This window comes from Rhinolophus sinicus, linkage group LG14, assembly GCF_036562045.2.
Source record: "Rhinolophus sinicus isolate RSC01 linkage group LG14, ASM3656204v1, whole genome shotgun sequence".
NCBI classification, from domain to species: domain Eukaryota; kingdom Metazoa; phylum Chordata; class Mammalia; order Chiroptera; family Rhinolophidae; genus Rhinolophus; species Rhinolophus sinicus.
Genome location: NC_133763.1, coordinates 7,707,322 through 7,723,350, shown reverse-complemented (window position 1 = coordinate 7,723,350; position 16,029 = coordinate 7,707,322). Strand labels below are relative to the sequence as shown.

Below are 16,029 nucleotides of genomic sequence, written 5' to 3'. Positions count from 1 at the left end.
TTCCCCAAGTGCACAGAGGGCAGCGCTGCTGGTGGAAGATCACTTACAAATGATTTGCTGCATTTTGTCAAACTTAAGATAAATGACAAAATAGACCCTCTGCAAAATTAGAAAGAAACTTAAAGTAATTACTTTCCTATACACCAGGACACAGGTTAACGGGTTTGCAGGTTATAGCATCAACATGGATCTCAGCATTTATATTTTTAAATAATCTGGTTGAATCATTTAAATACTGTAGATCAAAGAACACAGACATTTCTCTCTCTCTCTCGCTCTCTCGCTCTCTCGCTCTCTCGCTCTCTCGCTCTCTCTGAAATTTACGCTTTCTCCAGAACAAATTCATAAAGAGTTTTAGCGTGACGACTACAAGAACTGCAGGCTCTTAATATAATCATTGCGATCTTTTCTTCAAAAATTCACTCACTCCCTTGTCATAACATAACACAAAAATCCCTTCCAGCTGAATCAAAGACCTGATTGCAAAATGTAAAATAAATAAATAAATAAAAGCTAGAAGATAACGCCGATTTTTCTTCATGACTTTGGGGTAGGGAAATATTTCTCCAACAGGCCACACACACACATCACTAACCACACAGAAAAAGACTGAAAAATCAGGACCTTCTGTTCATTAAGAGACATGATTAAGAGAGTGAAAAGGCAATGACAGAAGAGGAATAAGATTCCTACAAATCAATAAGTATATATGTGTTAGGACCCAGAGTTCTACTCCTAGCTCTATAGCCAATAAAAGAACAAAAAGTGTAAATAGGTGTGCAAAAAGACGTGTTACAGGAATGCTCTCAGTAGCATTATTTTAAACAGTCCTAAACGGGAAACAACTCTACTAGTCAACAACAGAACGGGTCAAGAAACTGGTATGTTCATCAAAGAAAAAGGACGAATCACTGCCATGTATAACAACATGGACGAACCGTTCACACACATTCAATAAAAGAAACAAAACACCAAAGAAGCCAGACAGTGGACTTGTCCACTGTATGGTTCCATTTCAGTCAAGATTAAAAACAAGAGAACCGATTTTAGGCAAGATGAACTCTTACCTTCGGAGAGGCTGCCTGGAGGGAGACCCAAAGGAGGCTTCTGGAGGTGGGTGTGTTCTCTCTCGGGTTCCGAGTGGCTTTCACACAGGTGTGTTAACTTTGTAAAATTCCACGGAGCTGTACACTCAAGAGAAAGACCACATGTGGCTTTTGTATCCACATATCACATGCACACACAGCTGACCCTTGAACAACACGGGTTTGAACTGTGCGGGTCCACTGACACGCCAGTGTTTCTCCATAAGGACAGTGGGCCCTTCACATCCGGGCCTTTTGCATCCGGGGCTTTTGCATCCGGGGCTTCCGCCAACGACAGATTGAAAACAGCTTTTCCACATTCCCAGTCGGATTCCCAGCCCTGGGTCAGAACTACTGGGTCAAAAATACTGTTTTCGATCCACGGTTGGTTGAGGCAGCGGGTGCAACGGACAGACTGTAGATAAGTTTTGAGGGAGTCAAAAGTTAGCCTTGGCTGTTGGACTGTGTGTGGGTCGGTGCCCCCAATGCCTGCACTGTTCACGTGTCAACTGTATCTTCAGGTCCTGAGGCCCAGATGGATGGCTGCTTTGGATTAAGAATGGTGTCATGCAGGGTATCATGTGGGGTCTCTAGTCCCACTCCCCACATAAGAATGCAGGATATGGTGAGGCCAAAAAGGAACACCCACGGAGCCATAGGTAGGGGAGTCACACCACTATAGTCTCACTGGCAGCTGGGTTGGAGACACAGGAAGCAGGAGCCACACCATCTGCAACCTGCTGTCTGCTTCTCTCTGCCAACCAACCTCACTTGCTAGCTGCAATCCGCCGTGCTAACTGCAATCCATGCTTGCTAGCTCAGCCACCATCTTCTTGCTAGCCCCCATTTTTCTGTTAGTGTAGCCACAGCGGTTATATTAGTGGCTAATGACTCACTGGTTACAGCTGACGGCAAACTAGCCACAGCTGATGGCCATCCAGTCACAGTTGATGGCCATTTACTACCTGAGCCAGCACCTGTCTATGTGAGGCCGAGAGCCTGGAAACTGCACTCCTGCCTCTGTCCCCACAAATGGAAACTGTGTCCTGTGGTAAGTAGAATTGAATACTGTATCACTTATGAGAGGAAAGTCCACTATGCATTGCCAGAAATACTATAGATGGTTTTTTTCATCATGTATATAGCCAGTTACTTCTATCTTCTATTTAAAAATTAAACTTTTAAACTGCACAGTAATTAAAAACATTAAGTTTATAAAATAGCAACTAGAAAGCTTCTACTTCAGTTCTTAAGACATTAATATTTAACTCTGATCGAGTACTCTTTGTTTTAAGGGCTTTTTTGTGTTAACTTGTCTTAATACACAAAGTGACAAAGTGAGATATCTACTATTATTACTTCTCTTTAAAAAGGAAGGATCCAGGGTCATAGAGGCCAAGTAGCATAATCAAGGTCCCACAACTAGTGACACGTCATGAAACTAACCTGGACCTCTTAACTTAAAATTACACGCTTTGAAACATTGCACTACATTGATTCCACCTCCACAAACACAACCCAAATTCCATTTTTACGTTCCCCAATGGAGGATGGACTTACTAAAAGCTGGCGATAGAACAGCCAGTGCCTAGGCTTGAGATTGAGGTTCGGGGTCACGAGGCTGTACAGTACATGAAGTGCCTAGAAATGAATACATACCCACTTTTGCAAGTACATGGATAGAAAACACACGTACAGGTGTATTTAAAGATCGCTCCCAGGTATGCACAAGCAGCATGGAGAAAATATGACATTGCCACAGGAAAGTATCCTCTGTGTAGAAGCGTATCTGTTAGGATGTTTTGAGCGGCAGGTAACGGAATACCCAAGTGATTGTGCCTTAAACAATACACTTAGTGTCTCTCATAGCCAGAAAAATGGATGTTAGGTGTTCAGTGGTTGGTCAATGGCGGGCAAATTCAGGCTCAATCTGTCTTTCTGCTCAGTCACGATGATAGGTCTCCATTCTCAGGCTTGTCCCTTTCTTTGCACAATCACAGCTGCATCTTTAAATGTCACAAACTTACCCATGAGCACCTGAAGGGACATTTTTTCCTTTTGCATCTCTTTTCCTCATAACTGAATACACATACCAACCCTCCTCCTAATCCCCAAATTCATTACTTGTTTTCAGTAGCCAGGGCAGCATGACACGTCCAATGCTGAGTCAGTCACTGGTAGAGGGGATGGATTGCTATCACTGGCTTTTTTTTTTTTTTTTTTTTTTTTAGTTTCAGGTAAACAAAACAATGCAATAGTTAGGCATTTATCATTTGTATCCCTCACACAGTGACAACCCCCGTCCCCCATCCACTACCCCTCTGACATCGCACACAGCCATTACATTTCCACTGTCTCTATTCTGAATGCTGTACTCTGCTTTTTGTAACTATATGTATATAGTTGTAACTATATATATACATATATAAAATTATACCTGACATTCATTATTGTTCAGCTTCAGCTTCAGGTGTACAGTGCAGTGATCAGGCATCTACATCATCCCTGAGGTGGTCTCCCTAATGAGACAAGTCACTGGCTTTGAACCAACAATCACCTCCTAGGGATGCCAGTTTGACAGCCTGTGTGAAGCCCCAGTAGAAAAGGGGTGGGAAGATGGTGTGGGTTAGGCAACTAACCAGTATCTGCCACAAGAAAGCAGTCATGCTAAAAACAACCAGGACTTTACAAGTAACCGCCTTAGCCACAAACCAAAGTGCCACTTTTACATGAATTCTGTGTGGAGAACTATCCTTCTGTCTACATACAGATTTCTCAACAAATAAAAATGTGAACAGTACCATCTCTGAGTATTGGAGAATATTGTGTTTTCTTACTCTTCAAAATGGCATTTCCAACCTTTATCTATATTAAATCAGTTATAAGATATGGTATTGAAGTATTAATGCTTAATATATAGAGGGTGCCAAAAAATGCATACACATTTTAAGAAAGGAAAAAAACTGTATTAAAATAATGCTGATGGTAACCACTTTGAGCACCTCTTGTTAACTGCAGAAGTCAAGCATGACTTGTATTCATCTTTTGTTATCGGTAGATAGTATTACAATTTTAATACAGTTTTTTCCTTTCTGAAAATATGTATACATTTTTTTGGCACCCTCTGTAATGAATATTTAAATCATTCTTTTATAGAAGAATATGACCTGCAGTACCAAATTGGATGCCAATAGAAACACTGAGACAAGGAGTATGAGCTCGGACAATTAAATTCGCAAACTCATCCTAGAAAAAGTGCTCCATACCTCATTGCTGAATATCACTACAGTCACCTTCCAAGTACTCCCCTTGGGAAGCTATGCACTGACGCCAGCGCCTAGTCCACCCTTCAAAGCAATTTTGGAACTCTTTTTCTGGAATGGCCATCAGAGCTGTCGTCGTATTACTCTGATATCCCGAATGTCATCAAAATGTCTTCCTTTCAATATTTCCTTTATCTTTGGGTAGAGAAAGAAGTCATTGGGGGCCAGATCAGGTGAGTAGGGAGAGTGTTCCAATATAGGTATTTGTTTACTGGCTAAAAACTCCCTCACAGACAGTGCCATGTGAGCTGGTGCATTGTCGTGATGCAAGAGCCATGAATTGTTGGCAAAAAGTTCAGGTCGTTTTCGTCTTTTTCACGCAGCCTTTTCAGCACTTCCAAATAGTAAACTTGGTTAACTGTTTCTCCAGTTGGTACAAATTCGTAATGAGTAATCCCTCTGATATCAAAAAAGGTTAGCAACATCGTTGCAATAAGTTCACAAACTTAATTGTCCGACTTCGTATATACCTTTTTTTTTTTTTTTGTGCCTGAGGAAAGGTTTGGAATTAAACCTTAAAACCAAATCTTATTTTCTTTAATGTAAGCCTGTTAGATGTATAATGTGTATACAATATATACAGAGTTTATAATGGAAACGAATATTCAAGAGTCAATGCATTTAATTTCATTTCTTTATCATCTTAATCTCCTTCTTCTCAAACTAAATTGTCTTTGAAACTATTTCAAGCAATGTTATTATTTTAAATTATTTTCGATACTCAGGATACTTTACAAGAGTCTAGAAGCATGTTCTTTGTCAGCTGTGATAAATGACAGTTGTTTTACCACGAACTTTGGGGTCTTCCGTCAGTTTTCTGGAGGGAAAGCCAGTTTTCCGAAGCCTGTGCATGAGAGTTATAAATAATTACTTGTAAAGTATAAGCCTTCATAGTCTTTTTGTGCTTAAGCTGCTAGGAAACCGCGAAGTTACACCTTCTATGAAAGTCCCATGCAGCCAAAGCCTTTTAGCTCTGGGCCCCTCTGATACTTGACGTTGCCGTCTTCTCTATGTTGAGAAGAAGCAAGTTCTCGTGTTCACCAGAGGCTTAGATCTGAAGTTTTAGGTTTGATAAAGTGTAGTTGGATGGTGGAAAGAGACAGCCAGCAGCTTGGGATGATTTGGGAGTTACCACTCTCAGAAGGTTTTACTTTGTTGGATCATATGCTCTGTACTCTAGCATTTAGAGATAAAGAAAATTGAGGTCTTAGTTCACTACAGAAGGGAAGTGAAGGTAAATGAATTAAATAAATGTTTCTTGATTTAAAAAAAAAAGGTACCTGGAGAAGCAACACCACACTCAGTAGGGTGAGCCTTTGTGAATTTGAAATTAGTAATTTTCCTACTCCAGATTATAGCATGAACAACGAGGAAACCCAGTGGCTCATTTCGCTATCAAGTCTGGGTTTGCGTTTTGAGTTCCTATCCATGTAGCTGCGATACATTAATTGAGGGTACACTTTATAGCAACTGGATGAATGTCTACATTATCAGGAAAAGAAAAAGTGCTGTCGTCACCCTGGGAAGCGAATGCCACATATTTTACCATTGAAGTGGGGCTCTCCACGGTCAGGCAATCCTGAGTCACAGATCACCCATCATTCTACAAGCCCCCTTCCCCCATCTGATCACCATCAAGGTTTAAAGGAGCCCAAAATAACAACTTCTCAATTCTAGGCAATGGCTCTTGGAAACAGAAGGAATCCCCCCCCCGCCCCCGCCCCGCCAGTTTCCCTTCTGCACCTTCAAGAGCAAAGGTGCGAACACCATCCCACTGCCTCCGCAAGCTCTCTGGGGCAGCTCCTTTTCTGTAAAAGTTGTTAAAGCCATTTTAGCATCTCGTCATGAAGAAACCAGGAGGAGGGGAGCTGTGAGGGGCGGGAAGAGTCGGGCCCTCCTCGCACTCGCCTCCCACAGGGTCCAACGGCCAGGTCTCTGAATCCCAAAGCACACCCACAGAGGCCAAGCGTGCTGGCTTCGCTGGGCCAGGGAAGAAGCTGGGCGGCTGGTCCTCTCTCTGGCGGGCATCCGTCCAGGGCTGCGAGAGGTGGGGGTGGGCGAGGAGGGCGCTCACGTCACGTGCGCGCGCAAGGACCGCAATAAATGCCCCGGAGCTGGAGCGAACTGCGGAAGCGCTGGGCGCCTGGCTCTGCACCGCGGCTGCACCGAGCAGGAGCGCAAGGTCGCCGCCAGCCGCCGCCGCGGGCTCTGCTTCTGTCCCCGCCCATCGCCCTTGCAGATAGCGTTCGGAGACGCTGCGGAGCCCACCCTGGCCAGCTAACTAGGCTGCTCCCTTTCCACCCCAACTTCAGGCTCTAACTTTGGAGCGCTTTTCCTGCTCTTTGGTCCAGGTCCAAAAGGAACCGCGGAGGCCGAGGCTCGCGACCCGCTGCAGTCAGCGCGCGGTCGCCCAAGGACGCGCGGTGCCCGGTGCTTCCCGAAGGGGGCTGTCTGTGTGCAGTGGTGTGTGGAGTGGGACGGCTGCGGGGAGGAAGGCCGGCGTCTCCTTGGGCTCTGCTCTCCGAGGGAGCTTCACACTGGAGAGGTAAGGCCGTTTCTAAAACTCACCGCTGAGTCCTCAAGCTCCCACCTTTTACTATCAACCGTCTTTGTCTTCACCGCCACTTTTAAATAAAGCCAACTTGTAGAGAAGGACCAGACGCCAGGGGTGGGCTCCTGGGAAGGCAGCGGCGATGGAAATTACCGGGAGCGGGTTCTTGTAAGTGACTTTGTGCGCTTCGCCTCCTCCTCCTCGCAGCGCGCGCTTTCCTCTGGGGTTAAGAGAACCGTGTGCGCCCGGGGCGCGTGGCACGAAAAGCTCTGAAGTTGCGGGAGAGCTGTCGGCTTTCTCCGGTGCGGGCCACAGGGTAGGCACACTTTCCAGGAAATAATGAATTCTTGGCGTGCGCCTGCAGAAGAGGCTTCCCCCACTGACCCGAACCATCCATTCGCATTAGTCCTCTAAGCCCTCTAGGTGTACCCATGGATATTCGTATGAATAACGTTTTGTACTTCTTTAAAACGGTCACCTCCGTTTCAGCATGTGGCGGACATTCTGAATGTCTGTGAACTGGAGAGAAAATACGCTGGGATAAAATAATACCTTAAAACACAGAAACGTGGCCCTCTAGATTGATATAAAACGGGCTAAGTAGGCAGTGCCCTTTCAAGCTGTATTTAATTACAGCCATGTAAAACCTTTAATTCAAACATTATTTTCAAGCTTTGGCTCTGTTGGGCTACTTTTGCCATTTAGTTTTGGCCTCATGCATATATATCATCTTGGAAAATACAGTAGTCTATTTTGTGGAAATAATACGTTGTGAAAAGTCCCCTGGAGGAAAAACGTGTTGGAGATAAGGTATTTCAACAGTGCAGTGTCCATTTGCTGGCACAGTCCCTTTGTAACTTGTGTTACTTTTGTTCTCAGAAAATTAATACGTGTCCAGATTTTCACCTTAATCACACTGCATGTCGTTATAGCCCAAAGGAGTGGAAGAGGCTGTCTTGGAGATTTTCCTGGGGAAATCCTGAGATCATTCATTATGAAGTGTACCTCGCTTGAGTGGCTGAGAGTGACCACAATGCTATTCATGGCTAAAGCAATTCCAGCCATGGTGGTTCCTAATGCCACTTTATTGGAGAAACTTTTGGAAAAGTACACGGATGAGGATGGTGAGTGGTGGACGGCCAAGCAAAGAGGGAAGAGGGCCATCACAGACAATGATATGCAGAGTATCTTGGACCTTCATAATAAATTACGAAGTCAGGTGTATCCGACAGCATCTAATATGGAGTATATGGTAAGGAACATTTTCTGATGGTATGTACAAAGAAATGTATTTTGATGCTTTCAGCCTGCCTGGTTGAATTCCCTCATGCTACTGTTTCATCTTTTACCATGTGTCTTGTATGAAATAAAAAGAAAGAAAGATTTTCTTCGAGAGCATCTTCCTCTGTATATTCTTTTATTAGTGCTCTAGGTTTAGTAGTAGAGCTAGCTTCCTTTCGATGCAGTGTTCCTACTAAGTGCTCTAAATTCTACTCTTACTAGGAAGATTCTGAACCTGAAAATGCTGAACAGCCGGTGTATTTGCTTATAAGGGACTTACCGTGTTTCCCTGAAAATAAGACTGGGTCTTATATTAATTTCTGCTCTATTAGGGCTTATTTTCAGGGGATGTCTTATTTTTTTCATGTACAACAATCTACATTTATTCAAATACAGTCACATCATCTTCTGGAACATCGTCATTACGTACTAAGTGCGTCCGTCTGGCTGAGATCTTGACTGGGGCTTATTTTCGGGGTAGGTCTTATTTTTGGGGAAACACAGTAGTAGGACAACTACTCCTAATTCCTAATTAATGGAACCTTCTTATGAATGGTAGATCTGAAAAATCAGGAACCAATAATTTGAAGAAGCTTTCTTGATTGCTGTAGATACTTTTTTTTTTCCAAGTGGGCAATGTTCCTTACGGTTCTGTGAATGACATATTGTAAAGGGTACATTTCTGTGGTTGCTTTGTCAAGGAGTACTTGGCATTGGCTTTTTTTTCCCTCTTCTGGATTTATTTGTGGACTTTGAAGTGTGACAGCAAGCTGGGGCAAAGGATTAACAAAAATATGTGACGTATCCTTAATAACCTTATATTTACTCTTAGAGTAAATTAAATTAGCAAGTTTGGGAAACAAAATTACTTTTTAAAGAGTATTAACATATAACTCATTAATATACTACTTCATACCCTAAATATTTAGAAAAATTTTCAAAAAAAATCTCTTGTGCTACTTGCATGATTAGAAGTGTACTAGCAAAGACTGATAATAAATAATTATTGGTGATCACAAACTTATTTAATGAATATTGGGAATAGCATTTCTCCTTGTACACACTGCAGGGTGCAGTTAATTTTATGCATTCTGGTTTTTCTTTTTTCCTGCATTTACGTTAGGTTTGATAGGTTATTCTCTGTTTAGGTAACTTTCATGGCATGTGGGAGTTTAAAATTCACATTACCCATTGCAAAATAGGACATTATATTATTTTAACTTTTATTGGCAAAATATTTTACTCTAAAGAAAGTGACTCAAGAGAACTCATCAGAGATTCTCATCAGAGAACTCAAGAGTTCTCTGTAGCACTCAAGAGAACTCATCAGAGATTCAGAATTGGGGCGCAGCAATCAGGCTGTCTGAGTTTGAATTCTGACGCTGATAGCCATTAGCTATGTGACTTCGGGCAACTTACTAATTTGTCTCCACTTCAGTCTCCTCCTGTCCAGTATGCATACTCACCTCTGAGGACTGTCCTGAGGGTTGGATGGGATGTAAAGTTTACCTCGTTTTCAGGCATAATGCAAGGTCTCGTTAAATGTTAATAAGACATATAACTAGTTTAATGTCTCCAAATATTGTTTAAATGGAATATCTAAGTAAATCGTTACCTCTTTTCAAAATTCTGTGCAGGAAATGGCATCTGTAATGGCTCCCATTTCTGCTTTCTGTGTATTTTACAGCATTTGTTCCAAAGTAAAAAAAAAATTTTATGACTTCTTCATTTGTGAGCTTTCAAACAGAAAGAGCCAATTATGGGGCCTTGCCAAGTAGGCCACTGTATGCTTATTCCGCGTGGATAGGTATTCAGTTCCTTTTTTATTTAAAATAAGGAAGACCTTGGGAGTTGAAACCCACCAAGAGAAATCTGAGAATATCTCTGTGTGTTTTAAGTAACATGGAAATACTGAAAGAACAGTTCTGTGACTCGTGTTTAGGTCTGACTTCCAAAGAAAATAACTGTCTATTGTATGATGTCTGGTCTGGGGTGTTTAGACGACTTTCTGTTTAGTTTCACTGGTTTCATTCTATCCTTGAAATGGAGATTCAGAAAGCAGCCAGGGCTTATGTTGTGTTGCCCTTAGATACTGTTAGCCCTGGAATGGTGTGTTGGCCATTCCCTTGGGCTGCAGAGTTCAATGCCCAGCTGTAATGCTGGCACACATTTTCTAGAATACATATTTAAGGGCAAGTCTAAAAGAACAATACTAGTTTATTCCAAATACTGTTGTTTTATGTATTCCATGATAATATAAGTACAGATGTCGATCAACCTTGTGAAAGTGGTTTATTCAAATAGTTATTTGTAGTGAATTTATTCTGAGAAAACAAAATGAAAAGCTGGCTAAAGAGCTGTTTCCTGTAAAATCTGCAATGCTGGATGGTAAGTGCCACCACATTTGGCCACTGATACTCTCATACATCATATTACATTAAAAGTTTGAATAGCCAATTTCCTTATTTACATTTGGTGCTTATTTTGGTCTATTTGTCGTTGAACCTATGGCAGCCAAGCCACATGCACGTTTGGTGACATCACATCCCTTTCCCCACTCTTATATCCAATTAATAAGGTTAAAAAGTGACTCTGGAAAGCTACATCTTCCTTTGAAGAGCTTATAGGTTGAGAAGAAAGAATAGACATATTTGAAAATTTTCAAGTAAGCAAAGAAAATGCAATTCCATGTACGTGTATGAATAGTACCCAGGGAGCACGGGATGAGGGACTCTGCCTAATGGCGAGAGTCCCTCAGTGGGGACCTTGATGTCTGTGTTGTCCCTGGCAGGTGGTCAGGACCCTGAATTGTGGCAAAGAGTAGGGGGCGTATCTCAATTAGAGGACGAGGAATAGACAGATGTGTGGTGGCTGGCTGGTTGTGGGGAACTAGAGGCAGATTCGGTTGATGACAGCATAGACCTGTGGCAGAATCAGGATGGGGAGAAATGAGTTGGTGATTATAGAAACCGGTGATGCTAAGGCGAGAGATGACGTGCATTTAATGGAGGGTAAATTGAGAAACTGGAGCTTTGGGGTCATCAAATGGGGCTGTTGCTGAAGAGGCAATGGGTGATTGAGGAGAACAATACTGCCTTTGGTTCACCTTTTGTCTCTGCTGCTTCCTTGTATATGAGCTCTGACAGTCAGCACTCAGGGCACTGCTTCATCGTGGGTGAAATCGGTATAAGAACACGAACCCCACGTGCTATAAGGAGAGAACACATTTGAGCTGTTGAGCATACTCTCTTTCTTCACCCCTTTCCTTTCCGTGGGTTTTAAGACCGCATCACCTGGTTCTTTCCTTGTCCTGGTTATTACATCAACATGTTGTTTCCTGGTCCCTTCTTAAAACTTTGTTTCCTGAGCCTTCACCTGTGGCCTCCTCCCGTCCTTCGGGATCCACACCTTTGACTTTAAATACCAAGTATGTATTGATGGCGCCATAGTCTAACTCTATCCTACAATTCTCTTTGAGCTTCATTTTCAATTTCCTCCTGCTGTCGGGTCATCTCTGTGTAATATTACTCTGCAGTTACTTCAAGCCTGGGCTGTCTACAAAGAAATCAAACTGCCTTACCTTTTCCCTCCACTCTTGCCTGTCGTCCTACTTCCGTTCCTGGATTCTTTCTCAGTGAATGTCATCAAAGTCGGCTCAGTTTTCTAAGGAAGAAAAGACAAATCAGAAAACTGGTGAGCACAGCCTCACTTCCTGCCTTGCTCTCATTCCCTCTACCCTCTCCCACATAACATACACACATGCATATAGATACACAATTACTTGCCAAGTTCTGTAGATTCTGTCTCTGAAATGTCTTTTGGACCATCTCTTCTATTGCACCCTAACCTCTGCTCATTATCTCACCCCGAGATGGGTACCACAGCTTCCCCCCACAGCAGGCTACACCAATCTATTCCTACTTTATTTCCACTGTAGCCCACCTTCCTCACTGTTACTAAATCTTTCCTTTCTCTCAAACAAATCTGGGGTGCTTGCCAGTGGCACCAAACTGCTGCTGCTCAAAGCCCATTCTGATCAGCTTACACCACGGAGCATGGCCAGTCCAGTGCCCCTTGCCTTCCACTCCCTTGCGTATATTTGAATCTGTGTGTGAACTGAACTGCTCACTGCCCCTGCTTCTGCGCCTCCTCATTCGTTCCATTTCTTCTGTGCCCCGAACGCCTGTCTCCTGACAAACTCTTACTCAAGACGAAGCGCTAACATCTTTCTGTAAAGCTTTTTCTGGTGGGTGCACCCACTCCCCTGCCTTCTTCTGTGCTCCTAAAGTATTTTTAGTCAACCCTGTTTACAGTATTGACATTTTGTTCCAATGAAATGTTTACGTCTATTTTCCTTTTCAAGATTTTGAATTCCTAGAGGGTAAGGAAGGATCGTACCTTATTTCTCTTTATAACCCTGTGCCTCATGCACAGAAGTACTCAGTAAATATGTGTTGATGGAATACTGTTGAATGCTCAGTAAATATGTGTTGAATAAAGGAATGAATAGGCAAATTTATATATGAGATAAATGTAGAGGACAGGTGAGAAAGAGGAATTAAAATAATAAAAGTTCTGGAAGGAAGGATATCACCAACACCAGAGATACTGACGTGGAATTTGCAAATACGAGGAAGGAATAAATAACTAAATAAATAAATGGTAGGAAGGAATAAATGTTTCAAATAATTCAGAATTTTCCCCCTATTTTAAAAAAATATTCATGACATACTAAAAATTCTTCTGTAATATAGAGTTCCTGAGAAAATAGTGAAAATATTCAAATGTTCTGGAATTTACATAATAAGTAATAAAATGAATTAATGGGTATTTACCTCTTGATACAAATATTTAACATAGAGCCTCAAAGACATTATAGATTGACTAAAATCAAAAATCGTTCACTGTGATACAAAGTGTACCGAAATCTAGATTGTGCTTTAGCAACCAGGACTCTTTACCAAAAAAGGACACATGGACCAATTACATAAGCCATTTTCCACCATTATAACTATGTCCACGTCTTTTAGAGACTGCTGACAGACACTGCGGGAGGGTGGGTGGCTCTGGCTGCTTACTGTCACCTCACATGTGGGCGAGACTATGGGCAGAAGCTTGGCACAGTTTTCCAAATGGAGAACAAAATACAGCTGGATGCCTCGCCTTTTGCCAGGCAACCAGTGGTACTTCCAGCCCGGGATGGCTTGGGTCCAGTTTGTCACTTACCTTCTTTCTAAGGCCATGCTTAATACTGGAAATAGAATTTTTCTTTTTCTTTTTCTCTTCTGTGCTTCTGTACAGCAGATAATTCCAGAAACTGGACATAGGACCACCTCATTTGCAGGGTGATGCTAATGTGGGTTTTGCCATATTTCTGATTGTCTGTAGCCTGAATCCAATCCTGAAAAAGTGTCCTTTAGCTTGTTTACTCTCATGCATCCATATTTTCTGACATTATCTGTCACAAGTGACATATATACAGAGTAATCGAAATTACAAAACGATGGCCCGATCGCTCATTTATTTACCCAAAGCTCAATGTTTACACATTTCTTATCTTGCTAAAAGTGGCAGGAATTCATTGTGATTAAGGTTTTATTGCAACTCCTTATTCCTAAAATTATAGTTTTCTTTCTGTATACTGACACTTACCTGGTAAGTCTCAAAAATTTCAAAACTATTGCACTAAGGGGTACATGGAATATCTGGGTTCAAAGAATATTATCATTATGTAAAGTTATTAAGATTTTTAATTATATATTTAAAATAACTTATTTTATTTTCCTAAAGTGTTTTTATTTTACTTTAATAATATGGTTTAGGTACAATCAAGTTATGTTTTAATTATCTTGATCTACAGAATTTAAAAGTTTACAAAATCTTAGCTGGACTAGATAATGGTGTTTGTTTTTTTAAAAGACATTGACACTTTAAAATTAATCTATTTTTCTTTTTGGAAGAAAATGACATTACCATCCAGTTCTATTGAATTTAGTAATTACCCTGGAGTTCTGGGTGATTAAACATTCCTCCTTAAATGTAAGCGGCAAATCTAGGATCTTAGCAAGACAGAAACGAGGTAGTTTTAACAGGAGAATGGAACACCCACCACCAGAAAATTGTGAAATTGTTACTGTTATTTATTCTTCCCAGTTGTTAGGAGTTTACCATATGCCAGGCACCATGGAGAGCCTAGCAGTACACAACAAACATTCTTGCTTGCTTGGAATCGTTGGGAAAGACCCCGACTCTCCAAGTTCAGCGAGAGGCCCATGTAGCTGACACAGAGTGAAGATGCAAAGTGATGTAGGAAATGAGGTTGGGGAGTCAACTGAGGAGGGTGGATACAGGTTGCTGTCAAGGCTCAATTTTAGTCTGCGTGCTAAGAAGATGTTTAAGCCATTGGAGGAGAGGAACAGCATGATCTTACTTGCACTTATTCAGAACCATTCTGGCTTTGTTGAGAACAGACTTTAGGTGAGACAAAGGTGTAAGCAGAGAGAAAGGCTATTGCAATCATCCAACAGTTGATGGTGGGGTGGGAGCCGTTAAGGTGGGGAGAGGTGGCAAGAGTAGGAATACACACTAAAGCCCCTTTGTAATCACAACAGCAATCAAAATTCAAGGAAGCCTTGTTGTAGGATGGATGGCGTTGGCTTGGACAGCCAGGCAGCCCGTAGGCTGGGACTTCCTGCATCTCTTCCAAGACCTAAATCCACCCAAACCCTGACTGCACTTTTTTGTAAACCAGTGGCAGTTTCCATGCTGGTTTAAATATCAATGGGGAAGATTCTGGATCTTTCAATTTATAGTGACTTCCAGAATGGTTAGAGATGCTGGAAATTGCCCGGTTACTTGATACCCATTTGGCTAACCCAACTCCAAGACGTTAGAGGACTTGGAGCCAACCTCTGCCTCTTCACTTCCCAGGACAAGGATGCCTCCTGTTTTCCCCCATGCTCCATCCTCCCCTCCCAAAAGCCAGTCTGCTCTCACTCCCTCCATAAACAACAGAAGATGAGAACTTCAGCATGAGGAGCAGGACAGGACAGTGGCCCAGTTCCTGTTCGGTCATTACCATTTGCCAAGTGAAATGGAAAGCCATTGGAAAATTTCTTGCAAGAGATTGACTTGGTCTTACTCCCAGTTTCATAAAATTACTCTGTGTTATGAAGAGTGGTCTGAAAGAGGGCCAACGCTGAAAGCAGAGAGACAGTGAGAAAGCCATCGCTATATCTGAGTGAGAGATGGTGGGGACTGGGCCCCGGGTGGTAGTGGTAAAGATGGAGAGAGGTGAGGCGTTTCAGGGTATGCTTTGATGGCATTGTTGATGGTTGTGTGGATAGCATCAATGTGAAGGTGAAGGATAAGGAAGAATCTGGGCTGTTCTTAGGGTTTTACTTAAGCGCATTGGTGGATAGTTGAAAGATTTGCAGGAAAAACTGACAGGAGGAGGGAAGGATAAAACCATGCAATCCTTTCTGGCCAAGCTTAGTTTGTGATGCCAGGTCATCCCCAACTGAGTTTAGTGGCCATCAGGGAGGTGGGCCTTGAGATAAAAATGTGGAAATCATGTCGCTGTTATTAGGAACCATCTTAACTTACCTCACGGAACAAACTCAGCCAAGGAGAAGATTTTGAAGGACAAGGGCAGAAAGCCTTGGATTGAGCCCTGGGGCTCGGCAATATATAGAGGTTGAGCAGAAAGGGAAAGCTGGCGAGGGAATCTGGGAACAAGTGGCCAGCAAGGTTGGAGGAAAAGACAGGGTAGACCAGTGCCCCAGAATCC

The 16,029-nt window shown here is 42.4% G+C and overlaps 1 protein-coding gene across 1 annotated transcript in view; it reads left to right on the top strand.

Moving 5' to 3' along the window:
* Nucleotides 1-6,518: 6,518 nt before the first annotated feature.
* CRISPLD1 (cysteine rich secretory protein LCCL domain containing 1) overlaps nucleotides 6,519-16,029 on the top strand; it is a 39,538-nt gene continuing 30,027 nt past the window's right edge. The window contains exons 1-2 of the mRNA XM_019725209.2: nucleotides 6,519-6,953; nucleotides 7,892-8,211. Coding sequence (XP_019580768.1) covers nucleotides 7,954-8,211 — 258 coding nt within the window. The 5' untranslated portion in view covers nucleotides 6,519-6,953; nucleotides 7,892-7,953. The remainder of the gene's footprint in view (nucleotides 6,954-7,891; nucleotides 8,212-16,029) is intronic.